The 19163-nt window shown below is 47.8% G+C and overlaps 1 protein-coding gene across 1 annotated transcript in view; it reads right to left on the bottom strand.

Annotated features, from left to right (window-relative positions):
* LOC111973998 (F-box and leucine-rich repeat protein 17) overlaps positions 1 to 19163 on the bottom strand; it is a 358763-nt gene that overhangs the window by 22572 nt on the left and 317028 nt on the right. Inside the window, 1 exon segment of the mRNA XM_024001485.2 lies at positions 6477 to 6619. Within this exon segment, the coding sequence (XP_023857253.1) occupies positions 6477 to 6619 (143 nt within the window).

The raw sequence follows: 19163 nt of genomic DNA, 5'->3' as shown, positions 1-19163 counted from the left end.
CTCTAAGACTCTAACTCTGAGTTTTTGATGATCTCTCTCCCTCTTCTCTCTCTAACTGGAAGTTTAGGCTCCTTTTCTTCCCTCCCTCTCTTCCTCACTAACTGCGGCGGGTTTTGATTTTGGCCTCTATCACCTCTCTCTCGGAACTAGGTTTTTTATGGCTCCCTGTTCTCCCCTCTCCTTAACCTAGTGATTGGCTTATCTCTCTCCCTCTCTCCATAACTGGCTGATGCTCTTCTTTCCCCTCCCTCTCTCTAACTGGTCTGATGGCTCTCTTGCAGGAAGGCGCACACTAGGGACACCGGATGGGGACGCCATCCGGCAGGTCGAGCCTTCTACGACCTGGGTCGGAAGTTGCTTCGCTCTGTCATCCCTCTCTCATCTTAAAACTGTGATTTGGCCTCTCTCTCCCCGCCTTGCCTCTCTCTAACTGTTGTGGCTTTCTCCCTCTCTCCTCAAACTGTGATGCTCTCTCTCTCTCGCTCTCTCTCTCTCTCTAGTTAGAGAGAGAGAGAGAGAGAGCCATCACCAGTTAGAGAGAGAGAGAGAGAGAGAGAGAGACATCACCTAAGAATCTACTAAAACAATATTAGGTAACAACAAATTCCATCCCTTCTAGACAATGTCACTGTAATAGTGAAGGTGTAAACTTGGCAGTAGAAAACCTAAACAGTATATTTGACCTCTCAACTTCTTTATCAAATCTAAAAATGTCAAGCAGACAACCTAAGAAAATGAACAACAATGACAAATGGTTTCATGAAGAATTCAAAAACCTAAGAAAGAAATTGAGAAACCTATCCAACCAAAAACATAGAGACCGAGAAAACCTGATCCTTCACTATGGTGAAACACTAAAACAATACAGAAATACACTATGGAAAAAGAAGGAACAGCACGTTAGAAATCAGCTCAATGTAATTGAAGAATCCATAGAATCGAACCACTTCTGGGAAAATTGGAAAACAAACAACAACACGAAGAGTTATCTTTCCAAAAYGAAGAAGTATGGATAAACCRCTTATCCAATCTTATTGGCTCTATAACAAAGAACAAACAGAAAAAGCATATACATGATCAAATACAGATGTTAGAATCAACTATTAAAGACTACCAGAACCCACTGGATTCTCCAACTGCATTGAATAAACTACAGGACAAAATACAAACCCTCCAACTCAAAAAGGACTGTGGGGTTGATGGTATCCTAAATGAAACAGCCATCTTGGGAAAATCGTCTGCATTATCATTAACAGCAGACTCGTACATTTCTTCAGCGAAAACAACGTACAGTACTGAGCAAATATCAAATTGGCTTTTTACCAAATTAGACCACATATTCACCCTGCACACCCTAACGGACAAACAAACCAAAACAAAGGCAAAGTTTTCTCATGCTTTATTAATTTCAAAAAAGCTTTTGACTCAATTTGGCATGAGGGTCTGCTATACAAATTGATGGAAAGTGGTGTTGGGGGAAAAACATACGACATTATAAAATCCATGTACACAAACAACAAGTGTGAGGTTAAAATTGGCAAAAAACACACATTTCTTTCCACAGGGCCGTGGGGTGAGACAGGGATACAGCTTAAGGCCCACTCTCTTCAACATATATATCAACAAATTGGCGAGGGCACTAGAACAGTCCGCAGCACCAGGCCTCACTCTACTAGAATCTGAAGTCAAATGTCTACTGTTCGCTGATGATCTGGTGCTTCTGTCCCCAACCAAGGAGGGCCTACAGCAGCACCTAGATATTCTGCACRGATTCTRTCAGACCTGKGCCGTGACAGTAAATCTCAGCAAGACAAAAAKAATAGTGTTAAAATAATAGTGTTCCAAAAAAGGTYCAGTTGCCAGGACCACAAATACAAATTCCATCTAGACACCGTTGCCCTAGAGCACACAAAAATCTATAGATTCCTCGGCCTAAACATCAGCGCCAAAGGTAACTTCCACAAAGCTGTGAACGATCTGAGAGACAATGCAAGAAGGGCCTGGAGAAGAGCCCCCTAAGCAAGCTGGTCCTGGGGCTCTGTTTCCAAACACAAACCGACCCCACAGAGCCCCAGGACAGGAACACAAGTAGACCCAACCAAATCAAGAGAAAACAAAAAGAGAATTACTTGACATATTGGAGAGAATTTACAAAAAAACTGAGCAAACTAAGATGCTAAACTCAGCAAAAAAAGAAACGTCCTCTCACTGTCAACTGCGTGTATTTTCAGCAAACTATGAACATAACAAGATTCAACAACTGTGACATRAACTGAACAAGTTCCACAGACAGAAATGGAATAATGTRTCCCKRAACAAAAGGGGGGRGGRRGCAAAATCAAAAGTAACAGTCAGTATCTGGTGTGGCCACCAGCTGCATTAAGTACTGCAGTGCAACTCCTCCTCATGGACTGCACCAGATTTGCCCGTTCTCGCTGTGAGATGTTACCCCACTCTTCCACCAAGGCACCTACAAGTTCCCGGACATTCCTTGGGAGAATGGCACTAGCCCTCACCCTCCGATCCAACAGGTTCCAGACATGCTCAATGGGATTGAGATCCGGGCTCTTCGCTGGCCATGGCAGAACACTAACATTCCTGTCTTGCAGGAAATCCTCCACAGAATGAGCAGTATGGCTAGTGGCATTGTCATGCTGGAGGGTCATGTCAGGATGAGCCTGCAGGAAGGTTACCACATGAGGGAAGAGGATGTCTTCCCTGTAAAGCACAGCATTGAGATTGCCTGCAATGACAACAAGCTCAGTCTGATGATGCTGTGACACACCGCCCCAGATCATGACGGTCCCTCCACCTTCAAATCGATCCCAAAACAGAGTATAGGCCTCTGTGTAACGCTCATTCCTTTGACAATAAACAYGAAACCGCGACTCGTCAGTGAAAACYGCGACTCGTCAGTGAAGAGCACTTTCTGCCAGTCCTGTCTGGTCCAGCGACGGTGGGTTTGTGCCCATAGGCAACGTTGTTGCCGGTGATGTCGGTGAGGACCTRCCTTACAACAGGCCTACAAGCCCTCAGTCCAGCCTCCCAGCCTATTGCGGACAGTCTGAGCACTGATGGAGGGATTGTGCGTTTCTGGTGTAACTCAGGCACTTGTTGTTGCCATCCTGTACCTGTCCCGCAGGTGTGATGTTCGGATGTACCGATCCTGTCCGGCTGTTGTTACACGAGGTCTGCCACTGCAAGGACGATCAGCTGTCCGTTCTGTCTCCCTGTAGCGCTGTCTTGGCCTCTCACAGTACGGTCATTGCAATTTATTTCCCTGGCCACATCTGCAGTCCTCATGCCTCCTTGCAGCATGCCGAAGGCACGTTCACACAGATGAGCAGGGACCCTGGGCATCTTTCTTTTGGTGTTTTTCAGAGTCAGTAGAAAGGCCTCTTTAGTGTTCTAAGTTTACATAACTGTGACCTTAACTGCCTACCGTCTGTAAGCTGTTAGTGTCTTAACGACCGTTCCACAGGTGCATGTTCATTGTTTATGGTTCATTGAACAAGCATGGGAAACAGTGTTTAAACACTTTACAATGAAGGTCTGTGAAGTTAATTGGATTTTTACGAATTATCTTTGAAAGACAAGGTCCTGAAAAAGGGACGTTTCTTTATTTTAGTTTATTTGGCCCTAAACAGAGAGTATACAGTGGCAGAATACCTAACCACTGTGACTGACCCAAAATTAAGGAAAGCTTTGACTATGTACAGACTCAGTGAGCATAGTCTTGCTATTGAGAAAGGCTGCCAAAGGCAGACAGGCTATGTGCACACTGCCAACAAAATGAGTTGGAAGCTGAGCTGCACTTCCTAACCTCCTGCCAAATGTATGACCGTATTAGAGACATATTTCCCTCAGATTACACAGACCCACAAAGAATTCGAAAAACAAATCCAATTTTGATAAACTCCCATATCTACTGGGTGAAATTCCACAGTGTGCCATCACAGCAGCAAGATTTGTGACCTGTTGCCACAAGAAAAGGGCAACCAGTGAAGAACACCATTGTAAATACAACCCATATTTATGTTTTATGTTTTCCCTTTTGTACTTTAACTATTTGCACATCACTACATCACTGAATATATACATAMTATGACATTTGAAATGTCTTTATTCTTTTGGAACCTCTGAGTGTAATGTTTACTGTATTTTTTTGTTCTTTATTTCACTTGTGTTTATTATCTATTTAACTTGCTTTGGCAATGTAAACATATGCTTCTCTTAAATTGAAATTGAATTGAGAGAGAAACAGGTGTAGTCTATGGGACGGAGGGACGGAGGTTGAGAGAGGGATTAGGTTCGCACCAAAGGAGAGATGATGGGTACATTTATCTTTATATTTTTTTCACCTTTATTTAACCAGGTAGGCTAGTTGAGAACAAGTTCTCATTTGCAACTGCGACCTGGCCGAGATAAAGCAAAGCGGTTCGACACATACARCAACACAGAGTTACACATGGAATAAACAAACATACAATCAATAATACAGTAGAGAAAAGTCTATATACAGCATGCGCAAATGATGTAGGATAAGGGAGGTAAGGCAACAAATAGGCCATGGTGGCGAAGTAATTACAATATAGCAATTAAACACTGGAGTGAAAGATGTGCAGAAGATGAGTGTACAAGTAGAGATACTTAGGTGCAAAGGAGCAAGATAAATAAATAAATACAGTATGGGGATGAGGTAGATTGGATGGGCTATTTACAGATGAGCTATGTACAGGTGCAGTGATCTGTGAGCTGCTCTGACAGTTGGTGCTTAAAGCTTGTGAGGGAGATAAGAGAGAGGAATGAGGGATGAGAGAGTAGGAGGTGCAGAGTGAATGAAGGGCATGGTCACACTTGCCCACCGGGCCTACATGGGGAGACTAGATGCCTACTCCAGCTTCAAACTCCCGCTTTGAACCACCCCCTCCCTATTTCTCTCTCTCTCGCTCTCTCTCTCTTCAACATCACTCCCATCTCATATACATTCTACATACGGTTTATATACAGTTGATTTCTACTCTCTCTCTCTGTGACCTGATCATCTGTAGCTCCCCTCTCCACAGACTTGAGCTCACCAAACAAACTGACACCTCGAACAATAACAGCCCAGAGCTTGACTAGTCTAATCCCTTCACCTCTACAACATCTATTGACTTCATTTGCAATGCTAAACATGCTTTCAGGGCACAGAGAATAASAACAGCTTCCAGTATGGCCTTGCTTTGTGTGACCTTGGGAGACCGAACACATCTCTGCCTCTCCAGGAAAGGATATTCTTCTCGGCTTCTCTTCACCGTTTATGGCCCATTAAATACCTAATACCTTTCTAATACCGCAAATTACTGCTCCATTTAGTGGAATTAACGCCTCTCTCCTGGCATACACACTCTAAATAAATACAAATATTTACCCATCTTTCCKACAGGCCAGAAATATCCGTATCAATATCATTTCCCTCTGGAGTAAGATTTTGATGTAACTTTTTATTTAACCTTTATTTAACTAGGCAAGTCATTTAAGAACAAATTCTTATTTACAATGACGGCCTACCGGGGAACAGTGGGTTAACTGCCTTGTTCAGGGGCAGAACGACAGGTCCAAATGGACCTTGTCAGCTCGGGGATTCGATCCAGCAACCTTTCGGTTACAAGGAACAACGCCTCCCATGTTTGGTGTAGATATTCGCAGTAGACGTTGTAATTATCCGTGTGTGTGTGTGTGTGTGCGCACGTGGCTATAGATATTGATTGTAAGGTCACAGGGGGAGAGGGTCCTGCTAAATCACCATAGAGAATAAGCGAGCACCTGTGCTGTAATGTGCTTAGTCTTTATTACACAGAGATAAATACGATCCATATAGACCGTGTCCTGGATAATTATGTTAACAGAGACCAATTCATCAGTGAGTGGTCCCTAAGGTCCCTCCATACTTTTCTATACATTTACTACATACATATTCATCTTCATTAAACAACTACAGCATAGCGCCACTACCAAGTCCTATATGATCTCTTTTGAAGAGAAATATTATGACGCATATCCACCCACCCATCTCTATAATGATGTCCGTCCGTATAGACCACTTCATCAGTGGGATCTGCACGTCTCTTAGCTCCGATACAGGACTGACTCTTGATTGTGAGAACATAGGGACGTTACGCTGATGTTCTCTCGCCCCTCATACACCAGCCCACACTGGACACAGGGAACAGGGACGGCCCGAATGCCCTCACACACTGGGCCTACGGGGCAGTGGCTTACGGACACGCTCTCCTCTGGACACTGTTTAATTGGTCATCCTCTGACCTGGACACCGGTGGCCTCGTGTCGCGTGTGGGTGTTTGTGTGTTCACAGYATTTTTAGGTAGAGCAGGCACACCGCTCTCTCCCTTCCTTTACCTCGTTGCGTGACTATTCACGCACGCACAGRGGTTCCACATGAATACGGTAGCCGTGTCTACGCATCATCTTACCTTGTCACACCTCATGAGGCCCAGGTATCGCAGCGACTTGCTGCTTCTGGCAATCTGTGTCGCTCCCTGGTCAGTGATCTCTTTACACCAGCCTGCATCCACTGTCTCTATGGTGCTGCTGTACTGGCCAATCGCTATCAGAGCTATGGAGACAGAGAGGAAAGAAAGGTCATGTAAGTGATATGAGAGAGAGAGAGAAKAGAGGAGAGAGAGGAGAGAGCGAGAATGCATAAACAGCCCGCTGGTTCGATGACCTGCGTGACTGTCACACACACACACACACAATTCCATTGTTTAGACAGAGCACACCCACACACATTTACATTTTAGTCATTTAGCAGACGGCTCTCATCCAGAGCGACTTACAGGCGCAATTAGGGTTCAGTGCCTCGCTCAAGGCCACGTCGACAGATTTTCCACCTTGTCAAATTGGGCAAACAAACCAGCGACCTTTCGGTTACCGGCCCAACACACTAGGCTACCTGCCGCCCAAACACACACATACATGATCACACGGTGCTGGCAGGGTGCCCCACTTTACCCTGGCACACTGTCCTTCCCCTGGCAGCGCTGTGACACATGCCAGCGCTCTAATGGATTAGTCCAGCAGCAGTCTAAACAAATGTGTGTGTGTGTATGTGACAAGGCTGACAAGCTAAGCACAGAGTGCCAAAGTAAAGAGGGGACATCATGCCAGAGGATACAACCACTGTCTGTCAGTGCGTGATCGCATTGATACCGTGTGCTGTGCTGTGTGTGTGTGTGTGTGAGTGGTGTGTGTGTGTTGTGTGGTGTGATTGTGGTGTGTGTATCTGTCCCTGTGTGCGCGCACATTACTTGTCGTTAGTGAAACGCCGACCTCTCATTTCGGTCCATGGCACTTTCTTTTTGTTTGGTAGCAGTACAAGGTGAATAGTTTCAGTGTTTCTGGAAACAAACACGTACGCACAATCAAATCGCCAACCCGTCAAACGCCGAGCAGACGGACGAGCGGAATGCTACTCTGTGATCGATTAAAAAGAGTCTCGACTTTGTTCTCTACACACTCACGCCATCGCTAATGAGTGGCGGATGAGAGGAGGGTGAGAGGGATGACAGAAGAGGTGAAAGGCAAAGTCAGCCTTTGTCTGCATGCTCTCTCATGTACTTAACCTCCGTGTTGTTTTCCCTGAACAACATCGAACTTCAAATCTATTTAACTAGTAGCATGAGAGACCTCAGGCCTTGCCTTCAACAGATGAACCCAAGCAGCCTAAATATATGTGAGGTTAAATATAGTGTAGGGTTATAATTGATCCTGGAAGTGGAGCATGAGGTCAGGTGCTGGTCAGGTCAGAGTGTGAGGCTGAGACAGACTCAATGAAATCGGCAGACTTGCATTTCAACCAAACTGCTCTCCGTCAATGCACTAACAGCATCAATACATTCAGACAGGCACGCACGCACGCACACAAAACAAACACACACACACACACAGAAAGGCATGCCCTCATATCGACCTTTCCATTTCAGACATATTTAGCATACGTGACCTCAAATACACCATCAGCCCAAAGGTTTGAGTCAAGGTATGAGATTTAGGGTCGATTATTTTATTTTTTTACCTTTACTTAACTAGGCAAGTCAGTTAAGAACAAATTCCTATTTTCAATGACGGCCTAGGAACAGTGGGTTAACTGCCTGTTCAGGGGCAGAACGACAGATTTGTACCTTGTCAGCTCGGGGATTTGAACTTGCAACCTTTCGGTTACTAGTCCAACGCTCTAACCACTAGGCTACCCTGCCGCCCCAATTCTAGTTCTAGATTCTAGTTACAGTGTAACTCTCAATGTATTACGAACGCATTATAATCACCTGTATATTTAGAGACTGTTACAAAGAGCCACACACATCTACTATACAACGTGCTAAATACAGTGCAGGTGGTCCAAAGCAAAGCGTCATTAATTACACCAACCTTTATTGTACCAGTTTAGGATCCAAAGACGCATACAAGCACAGAACAAAGAAACCACATGTCTTAAACCAAGTGCCCTGAGCTACGTATGCATTACACCCAATATTATATGTTACATTACACCCACTCAGCAGGAGAGGGCTTTAAGGGAAAGGAGGTCTATTTAAAAAGCATTAAATGATACATTTCCGTTCCGCCGTGAGCATACGGTAGGAGCCTTATYGGCCAGAGAGAGACGCTCGCCCCTGAGAGAGGGCTCGAGCAGAGATCTGTGCGATGCGTGAAAGAGAGACCGACCGGACAGAGGTAGGGGGCAGAGAGCTAAAGAGCTTCCCGGCCTCTCCTCGCCACCTCCCACTCCCCTTGTCTGTTCCCAGCAGGAGGACCTAAAACCAGATCAGTTGTCCTCCTTTGATGTTTGAACACATTCTTACTACTACTCTCTCTCTCTAGGGAGGAGGGGGAGGGTCAAATCTGGTCAGAAGGGCTTGGGAAAGTGATGGGGGGGGGGTTCATTTCAATCTGACCAGACAAAAGTTTGTGTCTTCAGAGACACACCCGTTGCCGTAGCGTCGCCCCATATATTTTCCACTCTCCCAAACACCCCACCCGTATCACCCCCCCCCCCCAAACCACTCCCTCCCCCGTAAAACCTACCAGGACTTTGATATCAACACGACAGAGAGTTCGTCTATAGCAGGGATCATTATCTAGATTCAGATGCGGCCATTTTGTCTTGAGTGGATGTTCGGAGAGCCGGAACATAATTACAAATACTTTGTATTATGAAGCTCAAATATTTGTCTAAAATACAAAACAATTTCAAACCTTGCTTACATTTGTATATGATCACGTGTCTCTCTATACGCGTGGAAATAGTTGGGAACAGATTTCCCAAATTAAAATCATTTGGAGCTGATTTCCCGGTAATTTTTATCCTGTTTCTTTTTGTTGCTCAGAAAACATGGGGGGGGGGGGGGGGGGGGGCAAATTCGGCCCACGGCCCGCCAGTTGGGGAACCCTGGTCTAGAGGCAGGAGGGAGCTTAACACACTGCATATCTAAGAATGAGCATGAAAAAGTTGCTTAGCCATTCCCTGATTGCAGTGGGACTCTACTCTTCTACATGCAGTGGTCCCCCTACTGCGAAACACATCCGCACTACAGGAAGGCCTAAAGCAACAATGTCACACTACCACAGGATATGACACCACATAAAATGGGCCTATATCCATATGATATGAACGGAGAACATTTTAAAGTCAGGTCCTGTTCAGAGTGGAGAATATAACGCGGACCGACTGTCACTTAGGGACGCCGTGAGCGATGCAGACAGACCGCTCATACTGTTCTCATTATTTTCGTCGTCCCCCCCCCCCCCGCAGACGTGTCCCCTCACAATAGCTTCTGTACTGGTCTATAGATAACCCGGAAGGTGTGGATCGAGATCCTGAGCTGACCCAGAGGTAATAAAAAATAGAAAATAGTGTCGTTCTGCCCCTGAGCAAGGCAGCTAACCCACGTGTTCCCCGGGACCATCGACGGTGGATGTCTGAGAGAGGAGCCCCCGCCACCTCTCGGATCAGAGGGGTTGGTTAAATATGCGGACACACATTTCAGTTGAATGCATTCAGTTGTACAACTAGGCACCCCCCTTTCCCTTTCCCTACTGCATGTAGCCTAGCGGTTAAGAACGTTGGGCCCGCAACAATAAGGTTGCTGGTCCGAATCCCCGAGCCGACTCTGTGAATAATCTCACAATGTGCCCTTGTGCAAGGCACCTAACCCTAATTGCGCCTGTACGTCGCTCTGGATAAGAGCGACATGCTTAAATGACTAAAAAAGGAAATGCATTTTCATCCTCCGTCCAGGGGACAGTCTGAGACAGCATCTACTACAGTCTGAGACAGCATCTACTACAGTCTGAGACAGCATCTACTACAGTCTGAGACAGCATCTACTACAGTCTGAGACAGCATCTACTACAACCTGCTATTGGAAACCATTGGCCACGGCCACTTACCCAAGAGGAGCACTGCTTCCACCAGAATGCATTGTATGTAGACGGCCATATTATACACGATACACCCCCCCCCCCCAATTTATCCCGGTACCGTGAAAGCAAACCCTGATAAATACACGACACATCTGAGATGCTCTCTTACCCTGCACTAGGTTGCACTGTGAATCCACGAGTGTGCGTCTGTATCTCTCTGTGTGTGTGTGTGTGTGTCTGTCCAGCGATGACGCTTGGCTATAGATAACCACGAGTGGTTGATGCATAGTTTTTATTATTCATGTTAACGGCGAGAGTTGATTTGGTCCTGGGTGAAAAATGCTCTACTTTTTTTTGTGCCCCGAGGCGACTGTACACACTGACTGTATGGAGAGAGAGAGAGAAAACTGCAGATAAGATCAACTGGCCCTGCCACACAGGGTTCAGAGAAGCAAAGCAACACAAATACACACACACAAATAAATACACACACACACACAAACCAAGACAGATACACCCGGGCCACATCTCTCAGACACAAATCCAATAAGGAACGGGAACTAAAACAAATGTGTCTGTGCCACTATTACTCACACACACACACACACACACACACACACACACACACACACACACACACACACACACAGAGGTAATGTAACACACGCACACACATGCAAACACACCGACAAGCGCACAGACATACAGTACACACAGACCATCAATTTCATTAGTCATTTTTTTTTCATTTTTCTAGATGGATGATTCTGTCAAAAAGACAAACCTGGATATTCTTCTGTTTTCATTATGAAGATAACCGGCCTGTCTTAACGGAACGTACGCACAGAATGATCATTCATGTAAAGGGGAGAGGAACATAGATCCACGCATACACAAAGTCACACACATACATGCACTAGCGCAGGCAAGCAACACAACACACAGAAATGCAAAGACTGGTCTGAGAATTCAGAGAACTCCAATTCAATTCCTATTAAAAAACGGCAAATGGGACATGATTACCGGGAAAATGTCCATTCAGGAAGCTGACAGCTCTATTTTAGGGAAACCTTGCATGCTCAGTTAGTGCTAGACAGAGGATCACAGTATAGACCATGTGCCTCAAACTAAGAGGGCCAGTGACACACCCAGGACAGTTTTAACCTTTGCTATTCCACAAAGAAGAATACCAAGGACAATAACTTTACCCAGATAAACACCTAATTCCAAGAGAAGCCTTTCAATAGTGCAAGCACATCGACATTTAAAGAGGGAGAGTTTTATTTTGGTCAGTGCAGGTACCCATGTTTCAATGGGGTTTCAATGGGCGACCATGCTTGGCGGCAACACATTCCATTAGGCTTCAATACCGTGGCATTCCTCTGGCCATATTCAGAGACAGGAGAACCCGGTCACCTGACACGTGCGAGCACACACAGGCTGAATCCCAAATCTCCCCCTCGGCCCTGTCCCAAAGCYGAGGGAGTGAAAATGATCGAGGCTGCAAGGATTCAGAACGAAGTGATATCCCGACGCACTGCGATACGTTTGGAGTTTGCGCAATTTAAAAAAATTACGAATGAGACGTGCCAAATTATATGCCATGTGCATTYGTTTAGGTTTGATTTGGAGACTTGACACATTTAACAGATGAAATATCTCCCAAATTAAACATTTAACTGTTACTGAGGTTTAAATCTTGTAAAACGACAGAGGGATTTGTTCATTTGAATTTCATGCTCRTTTTATTATGTAAAAGTGGAACAGGAATTGCATCATTCAAGTCAGGAGTGTGTCCCGAAGCTGATTGGTTTGTTGAGCCCATCGCCACTGTCAGGAAGTCACCCTCGGGGTTTGTCATTAACACGTGACAACGGAAACCCCTCCGAGCGAGTTGGTAGGGGCGAAGGGGTGGTTTGGGATTCACCAATACTCTCTCCTATCGCACACCCTCTCCCCTCACGCACGCACTACAACAGCCTCTCTCCTCAACCACGACACCACCCTCTCTCTTCACACACGACACAGCCTCTCCCTCACACGCCACCCTTCTCACACACCGACACACCCTCTCTCGTCAACACAGACAACACCCTCTCTCGTCACACACGACACACCTCTCTCCTCACACACGACACCCCTCTTCTCGTCACAGATACACGACACACCCTCCTCTCCTCACACACGACACACCTCTCTCCTCAAACACGAACAAGGTCAGAGGTTAGTTGCTCTCGTCTCTCTCTCGCTACTCACACGGACGGCCACATACACGCCGCTCTCTCACGCAGCAGATTCTACAGAGCCACCGTCGTTCTTCGCTCACTCACTACGGACAGCACAACTGCCTCGCCACACATACGACCCAACAGGTCAGAGGTTAGTGTCTCGCCCTCGTCTTTTCGGAAGCAGCTAACAGGTCAGAGGTTCACCGCCTGCTTCCTTGTCCATCCTCGAGCCAGCACAGGGGACACCACCTCTCTGTCCTCAGCATCACCGCGACAACGGTTAAGCCTCTCTCCTCACAGCGACGACACATGTCTGTCTCAGCCGCTACGTCTCCTCGACACACGTACGGGTCTCAGGAGGTTTGCGACGAGCATTCACTTGCCTTCTCCGCATCAACGCACTACCGAACAGCGCTACCCTCAGAGGTTTATCAGCTGTCACTCTAGATCTCTCGACAGCTACCCTGCTCTCCGGATCACAGGGTCAGAGGTTAGTGTCCTGTCTCGGAGGTATGGGGTCAACGAGAGACAGCTCATAGGGTCTGTCTCAGTTCGGTACAGCCTCTCTCCTCAACACACGACACACCTTCTCTCCTTCAACCACGACACACCTCGTCGCCTCTAACGAAGACGGTTAGCTAACAGTAGCTCTCAGTCTTCCAGCAGGACACGCGACTACTTATCACACACCATTCACAGACCAGGGTCAGAGGTTAAGGGCTCTGTCTGCGGCAGGTATGGGTCAGAGCTTAGGGTCTGTCACAAAGGACAGACCATTCTCAAGGAGAGCGGATAATTGGGATCTGGGTTTCTCTCGAAGCTGAATGGAATTGATTTTTTCCTGGTGAGAAAATTAAGTCTATGTTCTCGGGAGTGGTACATCAGATGTTTAGGTTGTAGCAAGCTATATAAGTGCGAATAGGTAGCGTTGCATGTCTGACCGTAGGTTGTTATATGCTCAGACCACACGGAGGTGAGAAGAAGTCAAGGAGGGTGTAGATAGTACTGCACTCTCAGACGTGCAAACAGGGATCACCCTACCTGCTGTAGTGGTGCAATAAGCTGGTTCATTTATGTTTAGTCGTGACCTTTCTTTCGGGAGGTTGTCACAGAATACTTATGGTTTCTAGCCACGCGCTTAGTAGAGAGTCCAGGGGTACTTCCATTATTCATAGCATGCTCAAGGGGGTAAAGACGCAAATTTTCCAGCTCCTGTGGGCATCGTAGGGTTCCTTTTGGTGAAGGGTGGTGCTCTGTTCATCGTATGGTTGGTGAGAGGGGAGAGTGTCTCGTGAAGAGGGGTTGGTGGTGGCTGTGGATGGATGAGAGAGGATCGTGGTGTGTGTGAGGAGAGAAGGGTGTGTGTCGTGTGTGGTGTGAGGCAGGGGGAGTGTCGTGTGTGAAGAAGAGATGGGTGTGTCGTGTTGCTGTGGAAGGAGAGAGGTGATGTCGTGTGAGGAGAGAGTTGTGTGCGTTGTGTGAGGAGAGAGATGGTGCGTGGGTGTCGTTCGTGTGAAGAGTAGGGGTGTTACGTCGTGTGTGAGGAGAGAGGGGTGTGTCGTGTGTGCGGAGAGAGAGGTGTGGTCGTGTGTGAAAGAGGAGAGTGTGTGTCGTGTGTGGAGAGAGATGTGGTCGTGTGATGGAGAGAGGGTTGTTTCGTGTGTGAGGAGAGAGGGTGCTCGAGCGTGATGTTGTTTGAAGTGAGAAGCGGGGTGTTCAGTGCAGGTGTTGTAAGGAGAGGGGGTTTCCTTTGTTCTGTGTGTTCTGACGACGAGAGAGGTGGCTCTGTGGATGTGACGAGGAGACGAGGTAGGTTTAGTGGGTCTGGAGAGAGGTGTTCTCAGGGTGTCAGGGTGTGTATGGACTAGAAGAGGGGAGGGGTCGTTGTATGTGGGCGGATACCGTAGGGCTGCGTCTGTGAGAGGCGAGAGAGGGTGTGTCGAGTGGTGAGGAAGGAGATGTCTCGTAGGTAGGGTATGTGGTGAGCGATGAACGAGTGCTCAGTTGGTACAGTGTGTGTGTGTGAGGCAAGAGGCTGTGGAGGTGCAAGTGAGGTTAGGTGGGATGAGGGTGTTCCTGCCGATAAGGGGAGGACTGAGTACTAGGTGATCCGCTAAACGCACACGCCGTTCTGCAGCCTACCGGTAACAGTCGGGCTCTCGGCTCAGTAGGTACAAGGGGTTTCCGTTGTCACGTGGTTAAGAGTCGAGAGGGACTTAAAGCCTCGCGAGGGTGACTTCTGATCACGTGTGGAATTGGGCCTCTAAACGTTAAGGCTTCTGGGAACACTCTACTAGACTTTGTAATGATGCAATTCCTGTTCACTTTTACATAATAAAGATTAGCTAATGAGGTTAGGGAAAGTCAATATGTCTCACGATCCCTAGCTGTCGGTTATTCTTAAAGCGCTAAAGGATTATGTAAAGTCTAGTAACGAGTTGTACAATGTGTTAATCTCTGGGGAGGAAGTGTTTCACTCTGTTTATAAATGTGTCAAGTCGGTCTCAGAAGAGATTAAGATAGCTCTTAGAACATATTCGCCACAGGTAGCAGATTTTAGGGATTATGGCCGGGTAAGCGAGGTTATTCGTAGGGTATCTTTTTGTCTAACTTGGAGCGACGCGCAAACTCAATGCGCGTATCTCGAGCAGTGCGGTCGAGGGTTATATTCCTGTTCCGTTGTTGGAATCCGTGAAGCAGCTCTCGGATATCATTATTCATCGCGCTTCAGACGCGTAGCTATTGTGGACAGTGTGCTCGAGGGGGAGAGGTGGGATCTCAGGCCGTTTTGTCGCGCTAGTCAAGAGTGACCTTGTGGGTGTGTTTTCTCCGGCTACGGAATAGGCACGGAGGGTCTAGAGACGTTTAAATGTGTGCCTATTGATTCTCGGATATGAGTGTTGCCATTGGTACAGGTCGAGGTTAGGGCTGTCTCAGGCCGAAGGGGCATGTGAGCCGCGGTCAACGATTGGTTAGGTGGAAGTCCTGTCATTTGAGAAGTAGCGTAGCCTTATGCAAAACTGACAAAAATCAATCTCACCCTCGCTTGTTTACAGTGTAGAGTGTCTATTCTCTCTCAAGACTGTACATAGTAACCGGGCGAGGGGGGGAGAGGGGATAAAAGATGAGAGGGTCAGATGGCACTTCGGAGGAGCAGTGATCATGAGGGGATGACGTTTTCAGTGTATGTGGATCCAGTATGGGAGGTACAGAGGCTCATGTTGTCGAGATTGTCGCGTGTGCTTCTACGAATGGAGCGGGACTAACAGCTTGGGCCAACGCACATATGATTAGGCTTCATAATATTGTCGTCGGTTGGCCATTGCGCGACTGGGCTTAGATTCCAGAGAGACAGGGGGAATCCAGCATGCGACCTGAACGTGCCGCGCACACACAGGTGATTATCCCAACATCTCCCCCGTTCTGACGTCGGTGTCGTCCAAACGCTGTCAGGGGAGATGAGATATGATCGAGAGGTGCTCGCACGAAGAGAGTGCAGTAACGATAGTGAGTAGTCTCCTCGACGCTACGCGATGCGTTGAGTAGTTTGTGCGCAATGTTATGGGTATAAATTGACGGAATGGAGTGCGAATTATATCTGTTCCTATGCTAGGGAGTTGTTAAGGTTTGATCATTTAGGATTACTTGAGACACATTGTGATCAGATGTGTACATCTATCTTCCAATGGAGCAAAGTTCTGTAACGGAGGTGTTAAGATCTTTGATGTAAAGCGGTACATGAGGGGGGATTCTGGTGTCTTTCACGGTGAGTGTTGAAGTTCATGGCTCATTGAGTTATCTGGTAAAGTGGAGGTACAGGAATTTTGAAGTCTATGCACATAGGTTCAGCGACGGGTGGTCGAAGCTAGCATGTGGTTTGTCAGAGAGCGCTCTCCATCGCCACCAGTGGGCAGGAATGTCACGCTCTCTCAGGAGTGTTGAGCTACATGTAAGCACTGCTAGAAGCGTGTGTAAACCCATCGAGCGAGTTGGGGTGGCCGAAGTGTGGTCTCTATGGGTTGATAGCTTCACTACCGAGTTACTCGCATCGCTATCTGCACACACCTCTCCGTCTAGGCCGCTTACTGTCTCGGCGAGTACAGGTCAGAGGATTAGTGTCTGTCTCAGTAGGTAAGGTCAGAGGTTAGTGTCTGTCTCAGGAGGTACGGGTCAGACGGTTAGGGTCTGTCGTCAGGAGTTGTATGGGTCAGAGGTTAGTGTCTGTCTCAGGAGGTAGCAGGTCAGAGGTTTAGTTGTCTGTCTCAGGTAGTACAAAGGTCAGAGGTTAGTGTCCTGTCTCGGGAGGTACGGCCGGGTTCAGAGGTTAGTGTCTGTCTCAGTAGTAGCAGGTCAGAGGTTAGGGTCTGTCTCAGTAGGTAGCGTCAGAGGTTATGGTCTGTCTCAGTAGGTACAGGTCCGACGGTTAGGGTCTGTCTCAGTAGGTATCATGGTCAATAAAAAGGAAGAGGTTAGGGTCTGGTCTCAGTAGGTCAGGTCAGAGGTTAGTGTCTGTCTCAAGTTGGTAACTGGGTCAGAGGGTAGGGTCTGTCTCAGGAGGTACAGGTGCAGAGGTTAGTGTCTGTCCTCGGGAGGTAGGCGGGTCAGAGGTAGTGTCTGTCTCAGGAGGTACAGGTCAGAGGGTTGCGGGTCTGTCTCGGGAGGTACCAGGTCAGAGGTTTCTCGGGAGGTATGGGTCAGAGTTTGGGTCTGTCTCAGGAGGTACGGTCAATGAGTTAGTGTCAGTCTCAGTAGGTACAGGTCAGAGGTTTAGTGTCTGTCTCAGTAGGTACAGGTCCGAGGTTAGGGTCTGTCTCAGTAGGTACAGGTCAGAGGTTAGTGTCTGTCTCGGAGGTACAGGTCAGAAGGTTAAGTGTCTGTCTCGGAGGTATGGGTCAGAGGCTTAGGGTCTGTCCTCCAGGAGGTATGGTGGGTCAGAGGTTAGTGGTTTGTCCTTCAGTTGGTACAGGTCAGAGGTTCGTGTCCTGTCTCGGGAGGTTCACAGGTCAGAGGGTTAGTGTCTGTCTCGGGAGGTCCAGGTCAGCAGGTTAGTGTCTGTCCCTCAGTTTGGGTACAGGTTCAGAGGTTACGGGTCTGTCTCAGGAAGGTGACAGGTCAGAGGTTAGGGTTGTCTCAGGAGGTCCAGGTCAGAGGTTAGTGTCCTGTCTCGGGAGGTATGGGTCAGAGGTTTAGGGTCCTGTCTCAAGGAGGTCAGGTCAGAGGTTAGGTCTGTCTCAGGAGGTAAGGTCAGAGGTTAGTGTCTGTCTCGGAAAGTTACGGGTCAGAGGTTTAGTGTGCTGTCTCAGGAGGTACACGGTTCAGAGGTTGAAGGGTCTGTCTCGGCGAGGTATGGGTCAGCAGGTTAGGGTCTGTCTCAGGCGGTTACAGGTAGCGGTAGGGTCTGTCTCGGGAGGTCGGGTCAGAGGTTAGTGGTCCTGTCTCGGGCAGGTACGGTCAGAGCGTTAGTGTCTGTCTCGGGATGGTACGGGTCAGAGGTTAGGGTCTGTCTCAGGAGGTACAGGGTCAGGAGGTTAGGGTCTGTCTCAGGAGGTATGCGGTCAGAGGTTAGTGTCTGTCTCGGGAGGTCACCAGGTCAGAGGTTAGTGTCTGTCTAGTAGGTACAGTCAGAGGTTAGTGTCTGTTCAGGAGGTACGGGTTCAGAGGTTCGGGGTCTGTCTCAGGAGGTATGGGTCACGAGGTTAGTGGTCTGTCTCAGGAGGTTAGCCGGTCAGAGGTTAGTGTCTGTCTCAGTGGTACAGGGTTCAGAGGTTAGTGGTCTGTCCTCCGGGCGGTACAACGGTCAGCAGGTTAGTGTGCTGTCTCATAGTATAAATCTGGTCAAGAGGTTTGGGTCTGTCTCATAGGTAGCAGGTCAGAGGTTAATTTCCTGTCTTCAGTAGGTAGCAGGTCAGCGGTTAGGGTCTGTCTCAGTAGGTACGGGTCAGAGGTTAGGGTCTGTCTCCAGGAGGTACAGGCTCAGAGGTTAGTGGTCTGTCTCGGGAGGTACGGTCAGAGGTTAGTGTCTGGTCTCAGGCGGTACAGGTCAGAGGTAGGGTCTGTCCGGGAGGGTATGGGTCAGAAGGGGTTAGGGGTCTGTCTCAGGAGGTTACAGGTCAGAGGTTAGTGTCAGTCTCAGTAGGTACAGGTCAGCAGGTTAGTGGTCTGTCTCAGTAGGTACAAGGCAGAGGTTAGGGGTCTGTCTCAGTAGGGATAAGCAGGGTTTTCAGAGGTTAGTGTCTGTCTCAGGAGGTTACAGGTCAGAGGTTAGGGGTCATGTCTCAGTAGGTACAGGTCCGAGGTTAGGGTCTGTCTCAGGAGGTACAGGTCAGAGGTTATGTCTGTTCGGCGGTACAGGTCAGAGGTGAGTGTCTGTCTCGGATGGTATGGGTCAGAGGTTAGATGGTCTTGTCTACGGAGGTACAGGTCAGAGGTTAGTGTCTGTCTCGAGGTACAGGTCAGAAGGTTAGGGTCTGTCTCATCAGTAGGGGTACAGGTCAGAGGGTTAGTGTC

This window comes from Salvelinus sp. IW2-2015, linkage group LG15 (genome assembly GCF_002910315.2).
Source record: "Salvelinus sp. IW2-2015 linkage group LG15, ASM291031v2, whole genome shotgun sequence".
NCBI lineage: Eukaryota > Metazoa > Chordata > Actinopteri > Salmoniformes > Salmonidae > Salvelinus > Salvelinus sp. IW2-2015.
This window is presented reverse-complemented; position numbering and strand designations above follow the sequence as displayed.